We start from the raw sequence: 18928 nt of genomic DNA on the forward strand, positions 1-18928 counted from the left end.
GTTCCAAAGCAAAGTTTGTTTGAATGTCAAACAAACTCTAATTTACATGCTCCTGCGTCTAGGTGGAGCTGAGCTGCCAGCAGATTTTCCCTACCCAAACGAATTTTCTATTAAAGCAAGTAAACACATGCATCAAATATTAGCTGCGCCTATGATTAAAAGCACGTTTGATCTCACGCTGTGCATTTACCTGTTACTTTTCCACGTGTAAATATTCTGAGTATAGCAGAGGATTGTGCCTTGGCAGTTAAAATGTCTGGTGATAATAGCGTCTGGCACAATATTTATGGACAACGACGTCAGAGCTACATATTTACAGTTTCCACATTTTCTCCACGTTCACTCCAAATACTCGAGGACTCCAGGCAACAAAATAAAAGATTGTGCTGACCTATCACACTGTGACCACCATGCAGTATATCTATTATAGCAAGCTACGTATCTTAAATGAATTACCTTAAGCTTTGCCTTAGTGTTTTCATTGCAGAGTGTATAGTTGGACCAAGTCCTGTTGGTGTCTGGGTGCCGAAACCAGTGACCATCCTCTCCACAGTACTTAGTGGCCTTTTCTGCAAGTAACAATTAAGTAGTAAATATTGTATAGCAGTTTCTTCAACCCCATACTGTTTAATACCCATATTTTTGGTTCCACTAGCCTTGGTAAATAATTAATCAAAGAAAATAGTATTTTGAGAGGTTAGGAAAATTCTGGAGTCTCACTGTTCACCTGTGGGGTCAAAGTCGACAAAATAATTGGGGCAGTTTTGCGAGGTTAAGGTTCCTGCGGGAGCATCGTCCCAGCACAGCCAACCATCCCAGTTACGGCTGCAATAAAGCCCTGCAACACCAACATGGACAGAGTGAACATTCACAGGAGGAGGAGCCGATAAGAGAAAGACACAAAGACTTTTACTAAACTTCATCTCTACCTGATTTGTTATAAGGCGGATCTCGATTCATTTTCTCAAAGCATTTGTACTGACTGTCAAGAATTTTTTTCCGCACTATTTCCTGCTCTTCTGGATTAATGATGGGGCTGACCGTGGCTTCATCGATGGGCTGTACCTCAGTGTCTCCTGAAAGCTGGGCTGCTGCCTTCAGTTTGGGGACACACACACACGCACATATAGGATAACATAATGAGCAATGAAGATATGGAAAAAGCATGGCACACAATTCTGCTTACTTTTTAGTAGATAATATAAAGAAACCATGCTCATTGAGATTGCAACAGTAAGTTGGGAGAATTAAAGTGTTATTTAATTTGCATACATATTATAAAAGCTAGTTACCAAGAACCAAGAACAGTAATTATGTAAATGATACATCACCCTCAACTTCTCCTTAGTGTTGGCAGCACAGAGTGTGTAGTTGCTCCAAGTCTTGTTGCTCTCTGGATGCCGAAACCACTGCCCATCCTCTCCACAGTACTTTGTTGCCTTTTCTATAAAAAGAACAATAATGTGAGAAATACCATATGTCATCTGTTACAGTTCATTTAAATCTGCACAGCTGTGTCCATAAAGTGTAGTGGAAAATAATCCAACTCATTTAATAACAGTCCACAGTAAGTACATTCGATAGACTTTTAATGGAAATGGTAAAACTCTCACTGCTCACCTGTGGGGTCAAAGCCAGAAAAGTAATCAGGGCAGTTCTGGGAGGCATACCTTCCTGCTGGAGTATCATCCCAGCACAGCCAGCCGTCCCAGTTCCTGCTGCAGTACAGGTCTGCAGCATCAGCAAAGCCGGAGCAATAAGATTGCAAATGCATTTATTTAATATGAAACTGTCGTCATGGAGAAATTGAATGGATATATAGAAAATGGAAATTACACACTAAGGTTAAGGAGGCGGTAGAGTTACCTGATTTATTAAAAGGCGGGTCATGGTTTATTTTCAAGAGGCATTTATATTCGTTCTCAAGCATTTTGAGTTTCTGTGGACAAAACAGACATTTCAGTATTAAATAACACTACAGGCAAACTGAGAGTTGATCAAAGTAATAACACTTTACCCTCTGCCTCTTCTCAAGGGTGGTTGCACAGAGTGTATAGTTGGTCCACATGTGCTTGGACTCTGGATGGTGAAACCACTGCCCGTCCTCTCCACAGTACTTAGTTGCCTTCTCTGAAAAGGCTAATCCATGACCAACCTCTTTAAAGACAGTCAGCAGAGGATTAGAGGTGAGTTCATTATGGGAGGGTAAAAATTACAAACGAAGCAAAATCTGAGCAAAAAGTCTCACTGCTCACCTGTGAGTTCAATGTCCACAAAATAATTGGGGCAGTTTTGGGAGGCATGGGTCCCTGCTGGAGTATCATCCCAGCAAAGCCAGCCATCCCAGTTACGACCGCAGTATAGACCTGTAGAGCCAATAAAAACTGTGTTTACAGGCCAACAGTAATCAACACAAATCTAATAGCCAAAAACCAAAAATATCTTTGTTAGACCAGAGTTGCATAATGGGTTACAGTAGAAGTACCTGAGCTATTATGAGTTGGATGTTGTTTCATTTTCTCCAGGCATTTCTTTTCATTTTCAAGGATCATTTTTTCAACAACACTGGCTTTTTCTGTGTTCGGCCCTGTGATCCCTGTGGTTGGCTCTTCAGGAGCATCACTTAAAAAAGGGGGCACTTCCTTCTGTGGAAAAAAATGAATATACAGTAAAGAGCCACTGAAACAAGCTTTGTTTCATTCAACCATTGCATGCAGGGAAACCAATGTCCAAATACCAATGTCACTTTCCAAATACCTCTAATTTATCTTTTGAAGCTGGTTGACAAGAGGAACCAGTCTGGACCCAGTTACCCAATTCATCGCAATATTTGGTCACCGTTTCTGTACAGAAAAAGAAAAACAACAGCACATTTTATCAGCGATTATCCGAAAATCTTCGTCTACAAGCAAAGTTTATTGCTTCTGTTTGAAGTTTATGTTCAGTAGACAATCAACATGATCTCCGGCTCTTTTTTTATAGTAAGTTGGCATCATCCAAACACATAAATCTGTCCCTGAATCCTGGCATTGCAGAATAACTGTGATTAATTTAGCTTGGCATCATCAAATGTTATGTCAAATGGAAAATTACCCTTTGGAGTAATTTTCTGGCAAATTCTCAAAAGTCAAGCTTAAAACCACATGTACTGTAGATCCACAACTGGACTGAGAATGAGATCATATTGTTCCTGACAACAACCGTAGCCTGCCTAGTCTTCTCTGACAGCTCATCAACTGTTCAACAACCACTTCCAACTGTACGTCTCCCCCAAAGCCTCATATCAGCAGCATCAGCTTTCAAATAAGGAGCCATAAGGGGACTCTTAACATCACAGGCATTTTGGGAAGATCCTTTATGAGTGTTCTCTTACAAAAACACCTTCTCATTCATATTCTCTCTCCCCATCCATCTCTCTGACTCTGACTTCCCCGTCTATTTGTGTAATCCCTCTTTTCTTTGCTTCTTTTTACTCGCAATACCCTTCATTCCTCTCTCTGTCCTCTCTCTCACCTCTCCTCTTTCCATTCTATTACATCTGTTGAATCAGAGATAACCAGACTCTGGATCTTTTCAACTTGACATTACTGAGCCTTGCATTCCTCACAATGTAAAACGCTCCACATGTCGCCGTAACTATTTCTATTCCCATCCCAACGTTAAATAATCCAAAGTGTACTTACATAATCAATTTCTGTCACTTCCAATATATATAAATGTCTGTTTTCACTCTGATTGATAAAACACAATAGTCTAATGATTTACCTTGCGTTCAGTTTATAAATATTTCATACTAGCTGACCTTTATGCTCACCTTCGTCCGAGGTCAAATACAATGTAGTAGTTGTTGCTAGTTTAGTCATGCTTACAAAGTGGTGCTTTAGCAATGTCATTCGTTTTTCATTTGGAAAAAAAATTATAATAGTGGAAGATGAGACGTCTAAAGGATAAACAAAGTTGTTGAAAGTCTGCCCAGCAAAGCTAACGAGTAATAAGAGAAGAGAATGACCTACAGTACAGAAAAGCGTCAGCCCGTTCATTTTCTGAAAAAGGCAAAAGCACTATTTTTATGCCACATCTACTTAATGCTCAACATAAATCATAATTGCTTAGGACATCATGCATAAAATGCAATTACATTATGCACTTCAGTCAGAGACACTTACATCAAGGAACTGGCCACTGTGCAGAAAATATCCAAAGAGTTAAATTTGGCAGAAAGGGTCTGCTCCTTGAGGGAACAGCGTGAAAAGCGTGCCGCACTGTGGATTCCACTTGAAGAACTAATCCAAATGTAATAATCGAACTGACAATAAATCTTAAATCAATTATAGTCTACCGACAATACGTAAGGAGGAGGTTGGAGGGGGGGATGTGGCAGCAGATGGTGTTGGTATTAGCGTATCAACAGCAAGTCATAATGGAGGAGTTGTACACCTGCATACCTTTCATTAGACTTTTCTAATTAGCTGGTAGCCAAACAGTTAGAGAGGGAGCCAGGGATTATGGAGCATGAATGAACCAGCTGATGTCAGTCCATGAATTCAAGGGTTTCGGTGCTGAACTGGTGCTATGCTCTCTATTTTCCTCTCCACAGTCTGGAGATGCATTGATGATTTAGACAGATGACATGTTAGACCTCACATTTGCCTCGTTAGGAGGTTGGGAGGACAGAAATACATAAAATAAAAACAAAATCTTCCCAGCTTTCCTCCTCAACTTATATTATACCGTTTGCTCAACAGCGTTCGACCTCCCTCAGGTTAAAATGTCCTCACTTTGTAAAAATGTTCTCAGCCCAATGGTTAAAAATTCATGCTGGTCCTCACATTGAGAGCCATACAAACACACCCGCACACACACACACACACACACACACACACACACACACACACACAGAACATTGGATCATTTTTCTGTGACTTGGCATTAAAATCCAATGAAGAAAACTCTTCCAAACTCCCACCACTCTCGGTTCTCTGAGCTTGTTCTTGTGGAATGGGTGGAGAAGTGCAAAACTTTCTTACCAGTTGGGTCCAGGTCAGGACGATCTGGACAGTTTAGCGTTACAGATGTCCCAACTGGTGTTTCTTCCCAGCACAACAAACCATCCCACATATGTTCACAGAATGTGCCTTAGGAGATGAGAAAAGTACAATGATTATTGTGCTTTGATAACTCAGACACTTTTTCAGTTTTTTGTTTGTTTCTTTCTGTTTGTTTGTTTATAGTGTAACTTATGTTAGCTGTATATACGTATGTTGTGTGAGAGTAACATAATTTGCCCTTGAAAATGATTACAGCTTCTACTTCCAAAAGCTAAATCATGTCAGTTGTGCTTAAAACACTCCTGACAACACTGTAATTATCTTTAACAAGAACAACAACAATGTTCTGGTCCCGATTCACCACCTTACAACACCATTACGCCCATTATGTGGTCCCAGAGGTAATCGATTTGGTCTTAAAAAGCTTTTTATATGATTTGGGCTTCTCACCGGTTCTGTTTTCTTGGCGGTCTTTTCTGGACAGCTTAAGACATTTGTATTGACCCTGGCTCAGTGCCTGGCTCTGTCCCTCTGTCATACTCTGTCCAGACTTGAGCGATGGGTCTGTGACTGGCTCAGCGCCTGCTGCTGCAACGCACTGCAGAGACGACACAACACTAGAGGTGAGAGGAGAGGGGGAAAAAACGTGCCTAGGCTGGCTTGGACTATAGAGTGTAGACAGATAGTTGTTAGTGTGTGTTTCGTGGTTGCTGGTATGAGCTACATTTCCTTAATAAAAATAAAATATAGTTCTAAATTATCTTGGAGGATTATGCTAACTAGATGTCCTGTATCTCACTGCTTTATCCTTTCTAGATAAACATACATATATCTTTATATAAGATACAAATTTAAATGGAAGAATGTGCATGCGGCGTTTTGAAGCATTTTCAAAGCTGATCTGATAAAGATTTCACTCCGCTTTGAAATTCGAGTCACTCTCATTTCATGCAACTTATTAAAGAGTGTTTGGGAGCTCATAAAAGTAGTTAAGCAGCTGATGTTCTCCAAATGAATCTTATCTCTGCTCTATTGTTTGAATTTGGAGGTAGCATTAAAAATGAGGAAGCCTGCTGAAATGCTGAGTTGATAACGCTGCTCACTGAAGGATAAAGAGCCCATTTTGCCATCACTTATCTCACAACATTTTGGCTGAAAATTAAGCCTCTCCGAGTGCCAAGCTCATGCAGTTGAATTTTCTGAAACACATTAGGAATTCTAATACTTTGTCTTGCAAACTGTCTTATCACAAATGGGATGCAAACCTGGGGGGGGGGGGGGTTAATTAAACCAAAAATATTGTCCTTACCTGTCCAACAAAAGCTCAGGAAAGGAAAAATACTTGGAAACAATGATGTCCCATGTAGCAGTTTAGCAGCCGTACATATGATGTCACTCCAAACATTGAAGTAAATGACGTCATACATACAACCACCAGGCCACCACCAATATCAAAAATAATCTTCTTTCATATCAATGGCTCTCCACACCTATAGCAATTCATTAATACTCCTAAATGAACATAAGTCATAAGTCCACTCTAGAGAAGGAAGTGCACAAACATAAAGCTGAACATACAGTAGATATATCACGCAGAATAATAAGATTGATTAAGAAAATTTGATGTATGAATATGCTCATTAAAACAGACAGATGTCAGGGATCTAGCAGAACTGCTGTATACAGTAGCTTGAAATCCTTGAGCTTACTGTTTATGCACTGACCCTGTACAAAATGACAAAGTCACAGAAATAACTTACGCAAGAAACACCTTGTGAATACCTAATTGTCCTACATTTCCAGGGAGGATGTGCGACTGCCATGTCAGCCGCTTTGTAATAAATGCTGAAAGTGGATTTACAGTAAATCACACATGTGATGTGATGAATTATTCAATCTGAAGATCTCTCTATAATGACACAACAACAGTCGATGGAAACCAAAATCGTCAGCCCACTGAGGGCTGTATTCAAAATCACACAGAACATTTTAAATCACAGGCTCATTCAAGTTGCACGAATTTCATCACGACAACTCAATGTGACTCAGAAGTGTGTATGGCCCTTTGTGTGTGTATAGACTCCCAACAATGTCTCGGCATGCTTGTAATGAGTCAGCAGATGGTGTCCTGGGGGATCTCCTCCCAGACCCGGATTAGGGCATCAGTGAGCTCCGGGACAGTATGTGGTGGGACTTGGTGGTACAGGTTCCTCCTGGGCATTGTTCTGCACCACACAGGGCCCACTACACCAGTGTAATGTCTGACATCGCTTTCCATCCCAGTACCTCACAGCAGTCAGGGTGCTGTTAGCTATGACATGGAGGTATGAGCAGTCCTCTAAGAATATCCCTCCCCACCACCAAAAAAATAAATAATTGAAATAGAATAAACAGTCATGCTTGATCCTGTTACAGGCAGCATAACGTTCACCATTGCCTCACCAGCCTGACTTTGTATTGTACTGTGATGATTAAATGTTCCTTTAATTTTTTTTTTTTTTTTTTTGTACAGAGGTGGCCAATACACACATAAAATCCTAGATCACACACGTTCTGTTTTAAATCACCCAAGTCTGTAATGAACATGCTGAGCTAATTATAAAATGTCCTTATTAATTACGAGGTGAGTGATTATTAATCATGAGACTTTTTATGCTGATGAAAAAAAACCACTAGACCACAACTATCACATCTACGGTACAATGAAAATGTAATCCTATCTTTAAACATATACATTGCAGCATGATAATGGACAAAATCTAAAATAGGACCTTCAAATGTTTACCTTATAGCATTCCTAGAATAAAAAAAAAACAAAACTAGAGCTTACCACCAGGAGAACCAAAGCGATCCGCAGGGAGCCCACCAACTTCATATCTTCCTCTCACAGGAAATCTCTAGAGAGCGTGAGGAGAACGGGAAGTTAAAACCATCAGAAAAACGAGTTGTCTACCGTGAAAGTGACTGACTGAACAAACATGTGACTGTTTCAAATCAGGATTATGGCCTCTCAGGAGAAAGTAGGACCAGCAATCATTAATCTGAAATGCAAAACGCTTCAGCAGAAGCACGGCAGTTTGTAACGTTTCGCACGAGACAGAAAGCACGTCCAAGGAAACAAGAGCGTGAAAGAGAAACGTTGCACTGTGTGGATAAAGAGGGGGGGAAAAAAACATAAGACAGAAACACAGTCAGACAAAAGTAACTGATGGTCATTAATCATATGTTGAACCTCCACTCCTGCAGTAACTGAGTGCATTTGAGATTAGGATTCACTTCAGATCTCTTTGCTTTGGCTCTCAGAGTCTCTGCTAAAGGCCCATCACGCTGCAGTTTGAACAGTTAAGATAACCTGCTGGTTGTACTCCACACCCCACTGTGGCCCAGGGGGCAGGCTGTTCAGCAGGCAGACGTGCATGAGCAAATCCTATAAGTCACTGTGAAAGGTTAGCTGGATTGATAGTATTTGTTTTGGCTTTCAGAAGCACACTGATGGTAGGCTACTTAGCATTCGGATGACAAATAAACTTGGAACTGTCTTCGCCAATAATTTAAGACCAGGAGTGCAGATCTCTGACCAGGGATCCCCAGAAGATCCGTCTTTCTCTTTGATGCTCTTTTCAGCTCATGAATTGTGGGGATGTTGTGCTTTTAGGGAGTAAACTCTAGACTGGGTCAAACAATACCCCAGTAAAAATATTTGTGTATATTTGTATATTGTAATAAACACTTGATAATTATGTTTGCTTAATCTACAGTCACAAAATCATAAAAAAAAAAAAAAAAAAAAAAGATCCAGGAAGGTTTCTTAAAACCAAAGTGATAACACCAGTTGTTTACATTTTACAACTGTCGATCCTATACACTGAGATATTCAATTTAAAATAGTATGAAACAGAGAAACACGGATAGCTCCGGCTAATTTTCAGTTTCAGCTATAAATAAAAAAAAAAAAATCAAATGACTTTTAATTTGCATGACCTACTTACCAGACAGGTAAGATTTGCATCAATGGCCTTTACAGTCTGTATAACATCACCTTCTGTCTGAGACCTTGAAATCAGTTTAGGGAAAACTTCCCCCCAAAAAGCACTATAAAACAACATTTCTTAATTTTAGCGAATATTAGCATAAACCTCATTGCAGATCTTATCTCTGACATAACTAATCCATTAATTGTCTCTATTCAGACATTTTCAGTCCATTTTTCTTAATGTTCAATATTAAAATATGAAGCAGAGAAAAACACGAATCAAAGAAATAGCAGAGGATAGAGGAGGGTGATGTATGCATCCCAAAATGGTTTAAAAAATAAGATCTGAACCACCATCAGGGCAGAGGATACACACCAGTCTATTATTAACTGATGACCTCAGGGTGTGCGTGACTGTGTGAGTTTATAGTGAGATAATGGGACATTATCATTCTGAAAGATGCGTGACATGTTTCTAGAAGCTAATTAATTAAATTCCAATTCGTTTATTTACATAGAGGCAAATCGCAACAAATGTTACGTCAAGGCACTTTACAATGTAAGCTTTAAAATTTCGTTGACCAATGTAACTGTAAGAAGAATTATTATATATAGAAAACCCAACAAATCCACCTTGGCCAAGCACTAGGCGACAGGACGATGAAGAGGAAGAGGAAAAACTCTCTATAGTAGCAGACACCTCAGTGTCAGGAGCTCAGTGTATAAGGGAGGTCCCACAGCAGACTAAGGCCATAGCAGCGTAACTAACAGACGGTTCAGCGTCACCTGAGCCATCTCTAACTAGTAGTTTAAATGTAGAGAGGCGGTCCGCCTCCAGATCCTGAAGTGGGAGCTCACTCCACAGGAGAGGATAATGTGAAAGGTTTCAGAGATATTGTTGAACAAATAATAATAATAATAATAATAATAATAATAATAATAATAATAATAATAATAATAATAATAATACAACTACAAAAAATGGTTAGTTCAAGAGAATCCTCGTTGAACAAGCGATTTTATAAATAGCTACAGGTACCGTCTGAGATGATCTAAAACACCATTCCCTGCTCTCAGCCCATCAATAATACATTTATCAACAGCACATTTCATACCTTAGCGCCTCTGCTGCACATGTGACAGTTTCCTCAAACCTAAACCTTGCGGCTATATTTCACTTTCAGTGCAGGGAGGTGGAGGTTCTTTCTACAACTAATCCTTTCTACCTTACCCATCCATCTCTTAACATGGTCCCCAGACTGCAGGCCATTAAGGACAATGTGATATGATCTGTAAGATGTAAAAATGTGTTGTTCGCTAAAGAGACAGGACCGCACATCGAGAAAATAAAGGAAACAGTCAAACGGGATGAGTGAGGCCATAGTGACGGCATACAGCAGGTGTACACCTCCTGATCCTTTCCAGGAAAGCTATTTAGCTATTGCAGATCAAGTGAATGGTCATCACATAATGAGAACTTGTAGGGCTCTTTTACAACATTAATTACTATTTACATTACACACCCCATCCCCCTCCTGTTCTCCCTCTCCTCCTCCGTTTACTCCTCATTTCACTTTCTTATCCCTCTCCTTTCGACATCATTACATAAGACAGCAGCAGACAGAACCGCCTATCTGTATCCACTTCCAGTTTGCAGTCACAGGCACGGTGACAATACAGATTTGTGCTAACATCGCATCAGTGATGGAGTATGCAGCAGCGCGATCTGCCTTCCCCTGACTTCTCACAATTTCAGAGCCCATCACTCAGTCTGAGGGGAGCAGCCACACAGACGTGAATTGGCGAACAATTTCTGGCCCACTACAAATGAGCTGGATTACAACGCGAGCTCAGGTGGATTAGTCTGACAAACGGACAGATTGTGGATGTTCCCCACAAGGCTGCCTTATAAGTCTTGTATAAGGAGCAAAATAGTTAGCTACGTGATCGATAAGCGATATGAAAGGACTCTCCTTATTGTTATTACACACATAATGACGCTTCTAATTAAGTAATATTTTATGTAAAACACGTCACCGCCTCCTGATTGTGCGACCTGTGGGATCTCTGAGCCAAGTAAAACGCTTTTAATAATTGAAGCTATTTATCATAAAATGATTATATATTTTAATGTTGAAATTATTTTGCAGGTTTGCTAGTTTGGAATATCACAATGTAATATATTATAAACATTGCTTATAATTGTCTGGAGTCATGGCAACTGGACTTGTTTCTTGTTTCTTGAAACTTTTAACTACTCATCAGCAGCTTTTTCAGTTCTGATCACTCCTTGTTTGCATTGCAGTAGGTGGTGGGAGTCAAACAGCAGGTACTGGTCAGTGTGGGTGGGTTTCCTGTATATTTATATTTCTAGGCTACCATCAGGCCCTGTGATGACTGCACAATCTAGGAAAGCCAGCCCCGGTGAACTTGATGTTAGTGTCCACTGTGTTCATTTGGCCTGTACTTTCTGGATGTCGACCTTGATCAACAAAGAGTTGCTTGTACAGTACTTGCTTGTTCTCCAATTTCTGGCTGAAAAGCATGTGAATGTAATGCAAAACTCTGAATTGCTGGATTAAATGTGATGTGTTACGTTGTGTGAACCTTTCCTGCACTAAACTATATTAGTGTAAAAATATAGTACTTTAAAAAAGAAGTCTGTGGTGAATAATCATACTCTCATAAAATAGGTTCAAGTCTCTGCAGGTTGACTTTCCTGCTGGAAGGTAGGTCTGTTCATCTGAAAAGGTTACTGAATGATAAAGTATCATTTAAAGACAGACTGTAGGGCGTTCCAGTGGCAGACTCGAATGGACTGATGAGTCACTTTTCAGACCCTGCTCTGCATTTCTTTTTAGCACGCCTCAAAGCGAACATATTTCTGCGTTTGAGGAAAGACGGTGTAGAAGTGAATGCAGTGACAGCTCTGCAGCTTGGCTCGTTCATGTCTTTTGGCTTTATCGTCTATCTAAAAATATACTGAATGCCACTGTCTCCAATTAAGGTAAAAAGTACCAGCTCGCATGGTTTCCTCACGACGCATTTACCTCGCCCTCCTTGCCAAAATCCCAATTTGTCTCCTCATTCTCATTTCCTCTTTGCAGTTTTTTTTTTTAGTCTTTCTACTTCCATATATCTTGTGCTGCTTTAATCTATTTCCCCCTCTCACCTCGTTTCTCTATCTCTGCACAGCCTCCCTCCACTGTCTACACTCTGACTCCCCCTTCCACTTGCTCTCCCTGCCCATTTGAGTCGCTGCTTTCCTTCTCGCGCTAGTTGTCTCATTCTGCTGTTTTTCTGGGTGCTTTCTTCAAGGCTCTGACTTCTATAAACATCAGAAAGGTTTCTTTTGTAGTGGCACACTGTATTTTCAGTTGATATGTCGTTGTTACATTCACATATCTCAGTTCTAACCTTGTTCTCCTCAATATGTGACTAAGCAAAGAGACAGGACATCACTAAAAACTAAAATAAACAGCAGTGATGGTTTCAGATTGTGTTGCATCGTAACAGGCCTCCGGTTTGGGAGGATACACTGGTTGAAGCACTAGTATAAGAAAAAATTAAACTTTTGAGATAAAGCTTAACCAGCTGTGAACATGTCCAAATAAAGATGAATTTATATGGGATAAATATAGGCTCATTCAGGTGTTGACAGTACATTCTTTAAAACTGTTTTTTTTATTATTACGTGCATGTTTGCATTTACTAAGGATTATGCCGGATAGCGCAGCTACTTTGATAAAAGGCACAAGTGATGATTTTGATTTTGGAGAAAAATGCAGCTACATATTTATGTTGTGTGGAGGAAAGAGGATTACAAATTAGTGTGAGGCAGCGCTTTCAACGTGACAATGAACTACAAGTGATGTGGTGTGTATGGTGGGGTCTGACCTTATTTTTCACTTTCAGATTAACCCTGAACAAAAGGAAAAAAGAAACTGCACCATTCCTCCCTCGATATCTTAAAATAGTGTAACATTACATTGACTTGGTTCAGTAAAACAGAGAAACATACAGACTTTAATATGAAGCCAGATATTGAAGTATAATATGTATGTTAAGAATACATTAAAAGCCTTTTTTTTTCTCTAAATATTCTTATGTATAATACTAAGCTTTGCAGTATAGTAGTGTTTTGCTGTCAAACCCTAAACATTTATATATATTTTTTTATTATTATTATTTTATTTTTGTTCTTTAATGAACACTGAATTGCTCGCGTGTTAGTCTGAACTCTGTCAGCTCTGAATATAAAGTGTTGAGTCACGCTGACAATCGATTAGCATCGTTCCAGCACTGGAACAAAACAATGACGTTTGGAGCCCAGCAGTCAGTGATGTTTCACTAATGCTTATGATGTAATGAAAATGACTGGATTTTCTTGGGAAAACAAAAAACGAATGCAGCAAAGTGTCTTCTGAATGTAGACTTGGAGTTTCATTTGACAAAACTCTGATTGGCTGTTGGCTGATTGTTTTCTATGAGAATTGATCTTAAGTAAACATTGTATTGTTGACCCTGCTGCAGTGAGCAATTGCTTTGGTCTGATTTACTGTTTAGTTTCCCAAACCGCAACAGAGGACGGCTGACAATGGAAGACCAAACAGATTATGACAGGGAACCTCATCTCCACAACGAGTAAACAAATTAAGATGCATCTGAATACACAAGGCCTTCATAGTCTGAATGAATTGGACGGTTATCTCTGCCAGCATAATTTGATTTATCTTCAGGAGATGAGTGCATTTAATTGCAGACACGGTCTTCCTACTTAAATGTTATGCATTTCAAGCCTTTTTGTTCTCAAACCTCAGCATAATGATTACCCTCCAGTAAATGCACACAATAGCTTTTTATTTGAAGTTGTGCTGGAGGTCACCAGCACCCTCCATCCTAAATTAAAAGCTACATTGTCGATCTTTGAAGAAATATTTTGTGCTGTAACTCACCCATGGGAACCTATATTGCCTTCCAGCAAACTCAGGCTTTAAACCTATCCACCTTTGTCAAGTCCTGCCTGTTTTTCAGCAGCGAAGTGGCAGAAATATGGTTAGGGGCAATGAAGCAAGAGAGCATTGTGTGCTCTAGTGTTTCGTTTGTTCAGAACAAGCCTCCAGTAATAAGAAGATTCTCCCTTACTCTGTGTAAACACTTGATTTATAACTGAACCCTAACGCCATGACATGCCATACACTTCTTCTCGTAGACCAAAAAGAAAAACAGAAGGGCCACACAGGGGGGGAAACAAGAACAGCAGAGCAATAACGGTGGATATTATCTCGCCACTAAACTTCATCCAGTTACATTAGCGCAGTCCATTGGCCATGTTGCTGCCTGTGTTTCATTTTTCTTGTAACTGGCATGGTCTCCTTTCCCATTCTGAAACATACATCATATGTAAATTAGAGTTCAGTGTTTGCCAGGCAGACTAATGGGAGCCTTTTTACCGTTTCCTTCTCTCCACTTTATGACAACATGGAACAGGCTGAAGCCTCCACAGCCACTCTTCAACTTCTACAGCTAATGACTCAGCTGTGGTTAACAGCTTTAGGTGTGCCCATCTACAGTATCTGCTTTTTTTTATTTTTTTTTTTAAATGTGAGGTAACATCCCAAAGTGAACATGGTTTTTCCATTTCTGCTGCATCCTTCAATGAGCCTAAATTGGGCAGCACTGTAGTTTAAGCAACCTGCATCGCTTGGATCAGGTAATGTTGTGTTTCATACAGTATTTTGCCTGCAGTAAATAAAGATAGTGTGTGTTCTTGGCTCTGTACTAAATTCTTTTGCTGCAAAACAAATCATTTACATCAAGAAGCTGTAAAAGAATAAATAACAATTTAAATTACATGGAATCAAATCTGCAACTCTCAGATTTGCAATTTGCTCATGAACCCTATGGTCAAATCAAAATGAAAAGTCTAAACAGAAAATTCTAAAACCTGCAACAACAAATATATTTTTTTCACCGCTATGGGGATACGACTCAAGCTGTAAACATAACAATGACTTGGTGAACTATGCATCAAACAGTGGCGTATTTGCACATTCAGCAGCCAGCAGGATTAGCATTAATTTGGAGTCATGTTTTTGGCCAAATGTAAATTCACTATTTCCTGTTTGCTTCTGTTTAGCGCACTCTAGAGATCTCTAGCTCCTTTGTCTGCTAAACGCTCCACTCCGTTCTCCACCTAGCTGCTTGGTGAGATTTATTTCGCATCAGGTAGTTTACAGTGAGTAGTTTTGGTTAAAACAGCGGCCTGCTGCACCAGAAAACAACGCCACGAGAAGGGGGAATGGGTCTAAACCAAAACAATGACATCTGATGAGAATTTTCAAAAGGTTCATCACTATGGATCCTGTTCATGTACAAATAGTTGTGTTCTACAGATATTTAGATCATAGCTGCTTAGTTATCAAACTAACTAGAATCAGGAGGAAAGGCTGAGCTTCAACACTAGAAGCACAACCCTTCCATCATTCAATTACATGCTCCTTACACTGTATATCCTGGCAGGACGTGCAACTATTATATTCTGCTTTTTTGCAAACTTCTTCCACTCCCTACCACCACTTCTCTTTCTTTTTCTTTCTCCTTCTTTCACTTTCTGTCTGTCTCTCAAGGTTACAGTCATGGTGGTCTTTGCATTAATCTGCGGAGAGACCACCGTGACTCTAAAGCCAACAGATCCCGTGTATTCCCCCATTTGCCTCAGACATTTACAGCTGAACCAGCCGACTGCCCAGTTCACCTCACCGTCTGACCAGCTGCAGCTGGCACGTGTCCTGCAAAACTTGACTTTAAATTTATATGGCAGGATATCATGACAATACACAATTATAACTGCATATAACAAAAAGACATACTGTACAGCCGTAACGCCAAATGGCTGTATCATAGCCAGAGTTTCATATTATAAAAAAGAGCAGAGTAGAGTTGTAGATTTTCAGTTTCCAGTGTCAGTGGAGCTGGAATAATGCAAATGACCAAAACTCAGGATACCACAGCCTCTGTTGTTCTAATTCTTAGAATTTCTTTAAAAATATGCTGCTTGCAAATCCCTCAACTTTGTGGAATTGCAAGTCAAGGCGTGTAGATCCATCCAACAGAGGTACACAACAAAATAAAGGCTTAAAAATAACATACATTTAATTTGTACCTTTCGTATATGACACAGCAATAATTACAGGGTTATTACATTGGCCAGATTTGTGTTTTACCCAACTAATCAATGGGTTCCAGTTAGTTCAAAGTCATAAAGACTTCATTCAGACTTCAAATAAAGCTTGTTTCAATTCTATTTTTGGCTGCAAACAATCACCAAGCTTGATTTTCCAGAAGCTGCTAATCTGCCAATCAAGAGAACAACATCATTAGAGAATATCATAATCAGATGTGTAAGAGTGTCAGCCATGCAAGCAGCCTAGCTAACAAAAGAAAAACACAAGTATGATTGCTGCTTTCAAAGCGCCGTCTGATTTTCATACAGGTGACTAATTCACAATAATGTTACAAGATCCCAAGAGTTGCTTCTGAGATTGTGCTCGGTTAAACGCTTTTCATGCCAGTGCTGTTGCTCTGTATAAAGCCCAACAGCGTTGTGATGAATTGCAATGGGGGAAATGTTTTATATTGCAGTAAGACAAGTTAAAAAAGCATCTAGTCTTTGAAACCTTGCTTTTAGTAATACCATTAGAAAATAAGACATCTTGAGGACAGCTGTTCTTTTCATTAAAATGCAAATCTGCATTTTTAATGCATAATTTCCTTGATGCTTGCCATAAGAGCGCTGGAGATGTACAGAACACACTGTACAACAAAAGCTAAAAAAACTGCCTGTTTAAAGTGCATTAATATACATTTCATGCTACACTGTTTATGATGCTCATTTTCAGCAGCAATTCCAAATGTCACTTAACATGACAGGATTTCCAAGAAGTACAGAGACCACTGAGCTGTGTTGTCAGGTTTATTGACTATATCCACCCCCTCATGCAATCCCCTTTTTCATCCTGATATAGTAAACAAAACAATCTGTTTATGAGCACAGGCTTTGTTCTGTCAAATAAGCAGCTTCCTCTCTGACACTGACACCTACCCAGTAACTTTTTGTTTATTTCCTGAACCGATTAAGTGTCACTTTATGCTTTTGTGGCAGCATGGCTGGCTTCGGGAGCTCAAAGACATCTGCTACTGAATGGAGAGTATTTTCAGGGGATCAAAGTCCTTTCATCTGGCAACCTCACCTTTCCCCAGTGTCTTCATTTCCTCTTTGACTTTCCACTGATTGTATGTCTCATCTGTCTACCAACCAATGACATTTGTTTATCTCATTTCCCAAAAGCTGAGAGCAGAGGACAGATGGCAATTGTAGTATGACCTATGCCAGGTCAGTGTTACAGCGGAAAGAAAACTCATTTAAACTCAAAAATAATCCTCAGAATACATAGTGTAAAACAAAACCTTTTTTTTTATCTAACTCTTATGAAACCTTGTTCCCAAAATATACAATTATTCTTCCAAATTTCATAAACTAAAATGGATTTTTTAACATGCAGTTAGAGGTGAATATAGGCCAAATCGCAACTCAGCTCTTTTTTACTTTTAGATTTTCTTCCACAGTTTCTCCTTCCTATCACAGGCATTACAAGCACACAATTGGTTTAGCAAGCTGAACCCTCTTTCAGTTCTTTACTTGAACTTAAAGCTCCATATGGGATGTATTAAGTGATACGTAGCATCAAAATACAACTATAAAGAGTTATATGGACAACATAATATTATAGTTGCATGGGTCATCTTGTAGAAGCATTAGCAGAGAAGCAGCGCTACAAATCAAAGATAAAAGATAAGCCCCTCTGGATCAAGGTTTGCAATCTAACAGAAAATGGATCCCAGAGGATGAGATCAGAGACCCCGAGATCCAACTTAATCCTGCTACTCAATCTCAAACTCAAACAAGACAGTTCAAAAAGCAGAAGGACAGGGCTTATTCAGATGGAAAATGATCGGCACCTACTGGAACAACTAATAGCTCTGGGATGTACACTGAGTGAATGGAACAAACATTTTTGACGATAAATCAGGCTAGGTGGGAGGGAATTAAAAAAAAAAAAGAGGTTGACAGAAATAGCTCTGTTAAAGCAGGCACAGTGTAAAAGCATATCAGAGACACATCAGAGGAATAGTCATTTGAGCACAGCCTCACAGTGTGTATCAGTCCTGCATGATCCAGTAAGGCTGCAAAATAAAGACTGTAAAACACATACCCAGATGTACATGAACACACTGACAAATTCCCATTTCATAGATACAGAATGTCATAGTTCTTTCTCTAACCACTTGCAAATGTGTTCCTATCGTAGGAAAATCTTTGGCAGATATGGAAACACATTTCCAAGAAATCTGGGAAGCTTTTCCCCAACCCAATACACAGTTCACCTCCACACAAAACAATATAGTAGTGTAAATATCATCATTATTCACGTTCTGTGCCTGCAGAGGAACAATCTCCACTCCAAGAAAACAAGCTGAGTGCAGCACAACTGCACAGAAACAAAACAAATACAAACTATATTATTCTAAAAAAATGATCTTAATGTCTCCAGTTGACTAATGGACAGTAGCGTATTTTGCTCAGCCATAGCAAAGCAGAAACTGCAGACAAACCGATTCAAACAACATAGAAATCAGATAAAGAAGAAAGGACGGAGGGTTGTCAAACTTGAATGAAAGGGATTAAAGTCTTTCTCCATCTGTCTCTCTGTGTTTGTGTGAGTGTATCTATAATCATGGGCCACTAAATTTATCACATGCAGCATTTGTGTGTGATTGCTCTAGTCTTACAACCTATTTAACATTCACACATAAAGAAATGGTTGCTACTCTACTGTGTGTCTGT

General features: G+C 39.5%; 1 protein-coding gene across 1 annotated transcript in view; it reads right to left on the reverse strand.

Moving 5' to 3' along the window:
* The window catches only part of calcr (calcitonin receptor), a 46999-nt gene that overhangs the window by 14953 nt on the left and 13118 nt on the right, over positions 1–18928 (reverse strand). Inside the window, exons 3-15 of the mRNA XM_026348824.1 lie at positions 7879–7945; positions 5499–5646; positions 5028–5135; positions 2758–2843; positions 2486–2645; positions 2256–2366; positions 2018–2157; positions 1867–1939; positions 1621–1731; positions 1332–1444; positions 930–1095; positions 728–838; positions 457–569 (exon numbers count right to left, since the gene is read on the reverse strand). Of these exons, the coding sequence (XP_026204609.1) occupies positions 457–569; positions 728–838; positions 930–1095; positions 1332–1444; positions 1621–1731; positions 1867–1939; positions 2018–2157; positions 2256–2366; positions 2486–2645; positions 2758–2843; positions 5028–5135; positions 5499–5646; positions 7879–7923 (1485 nt within the window). The 5' untranslated portion in view covers positions 7924–7945. The remainder of the gene's footprint in view (positions 1–456; positions 570–727; positions 839–929; positions 1096–1331; positions 1445–1620; positions 1732–1866; positions 1940–2017; positions 2158–2255; positions 2367–2485; positions 2646–2757; positions 2844–5027; positions 5136–5498; positions 5647–7878; positions 7946–18928) is intronic.

The sequence above is a fragment of the Anabas testudineus genome, chromosome 11 (assembly GCF_900324465.2).
Source record: "Anabas testudineus chromosome 11, fAnaTes1.2, whole genome shotgun sequence".
In the NCBI taxonomy this organism is placed as follows: Eukaryota; Metazoa; Chordata; class Actinopteri; order Anabantiformes; family Anabantidae; genus Anabas; species Anabas testudineus.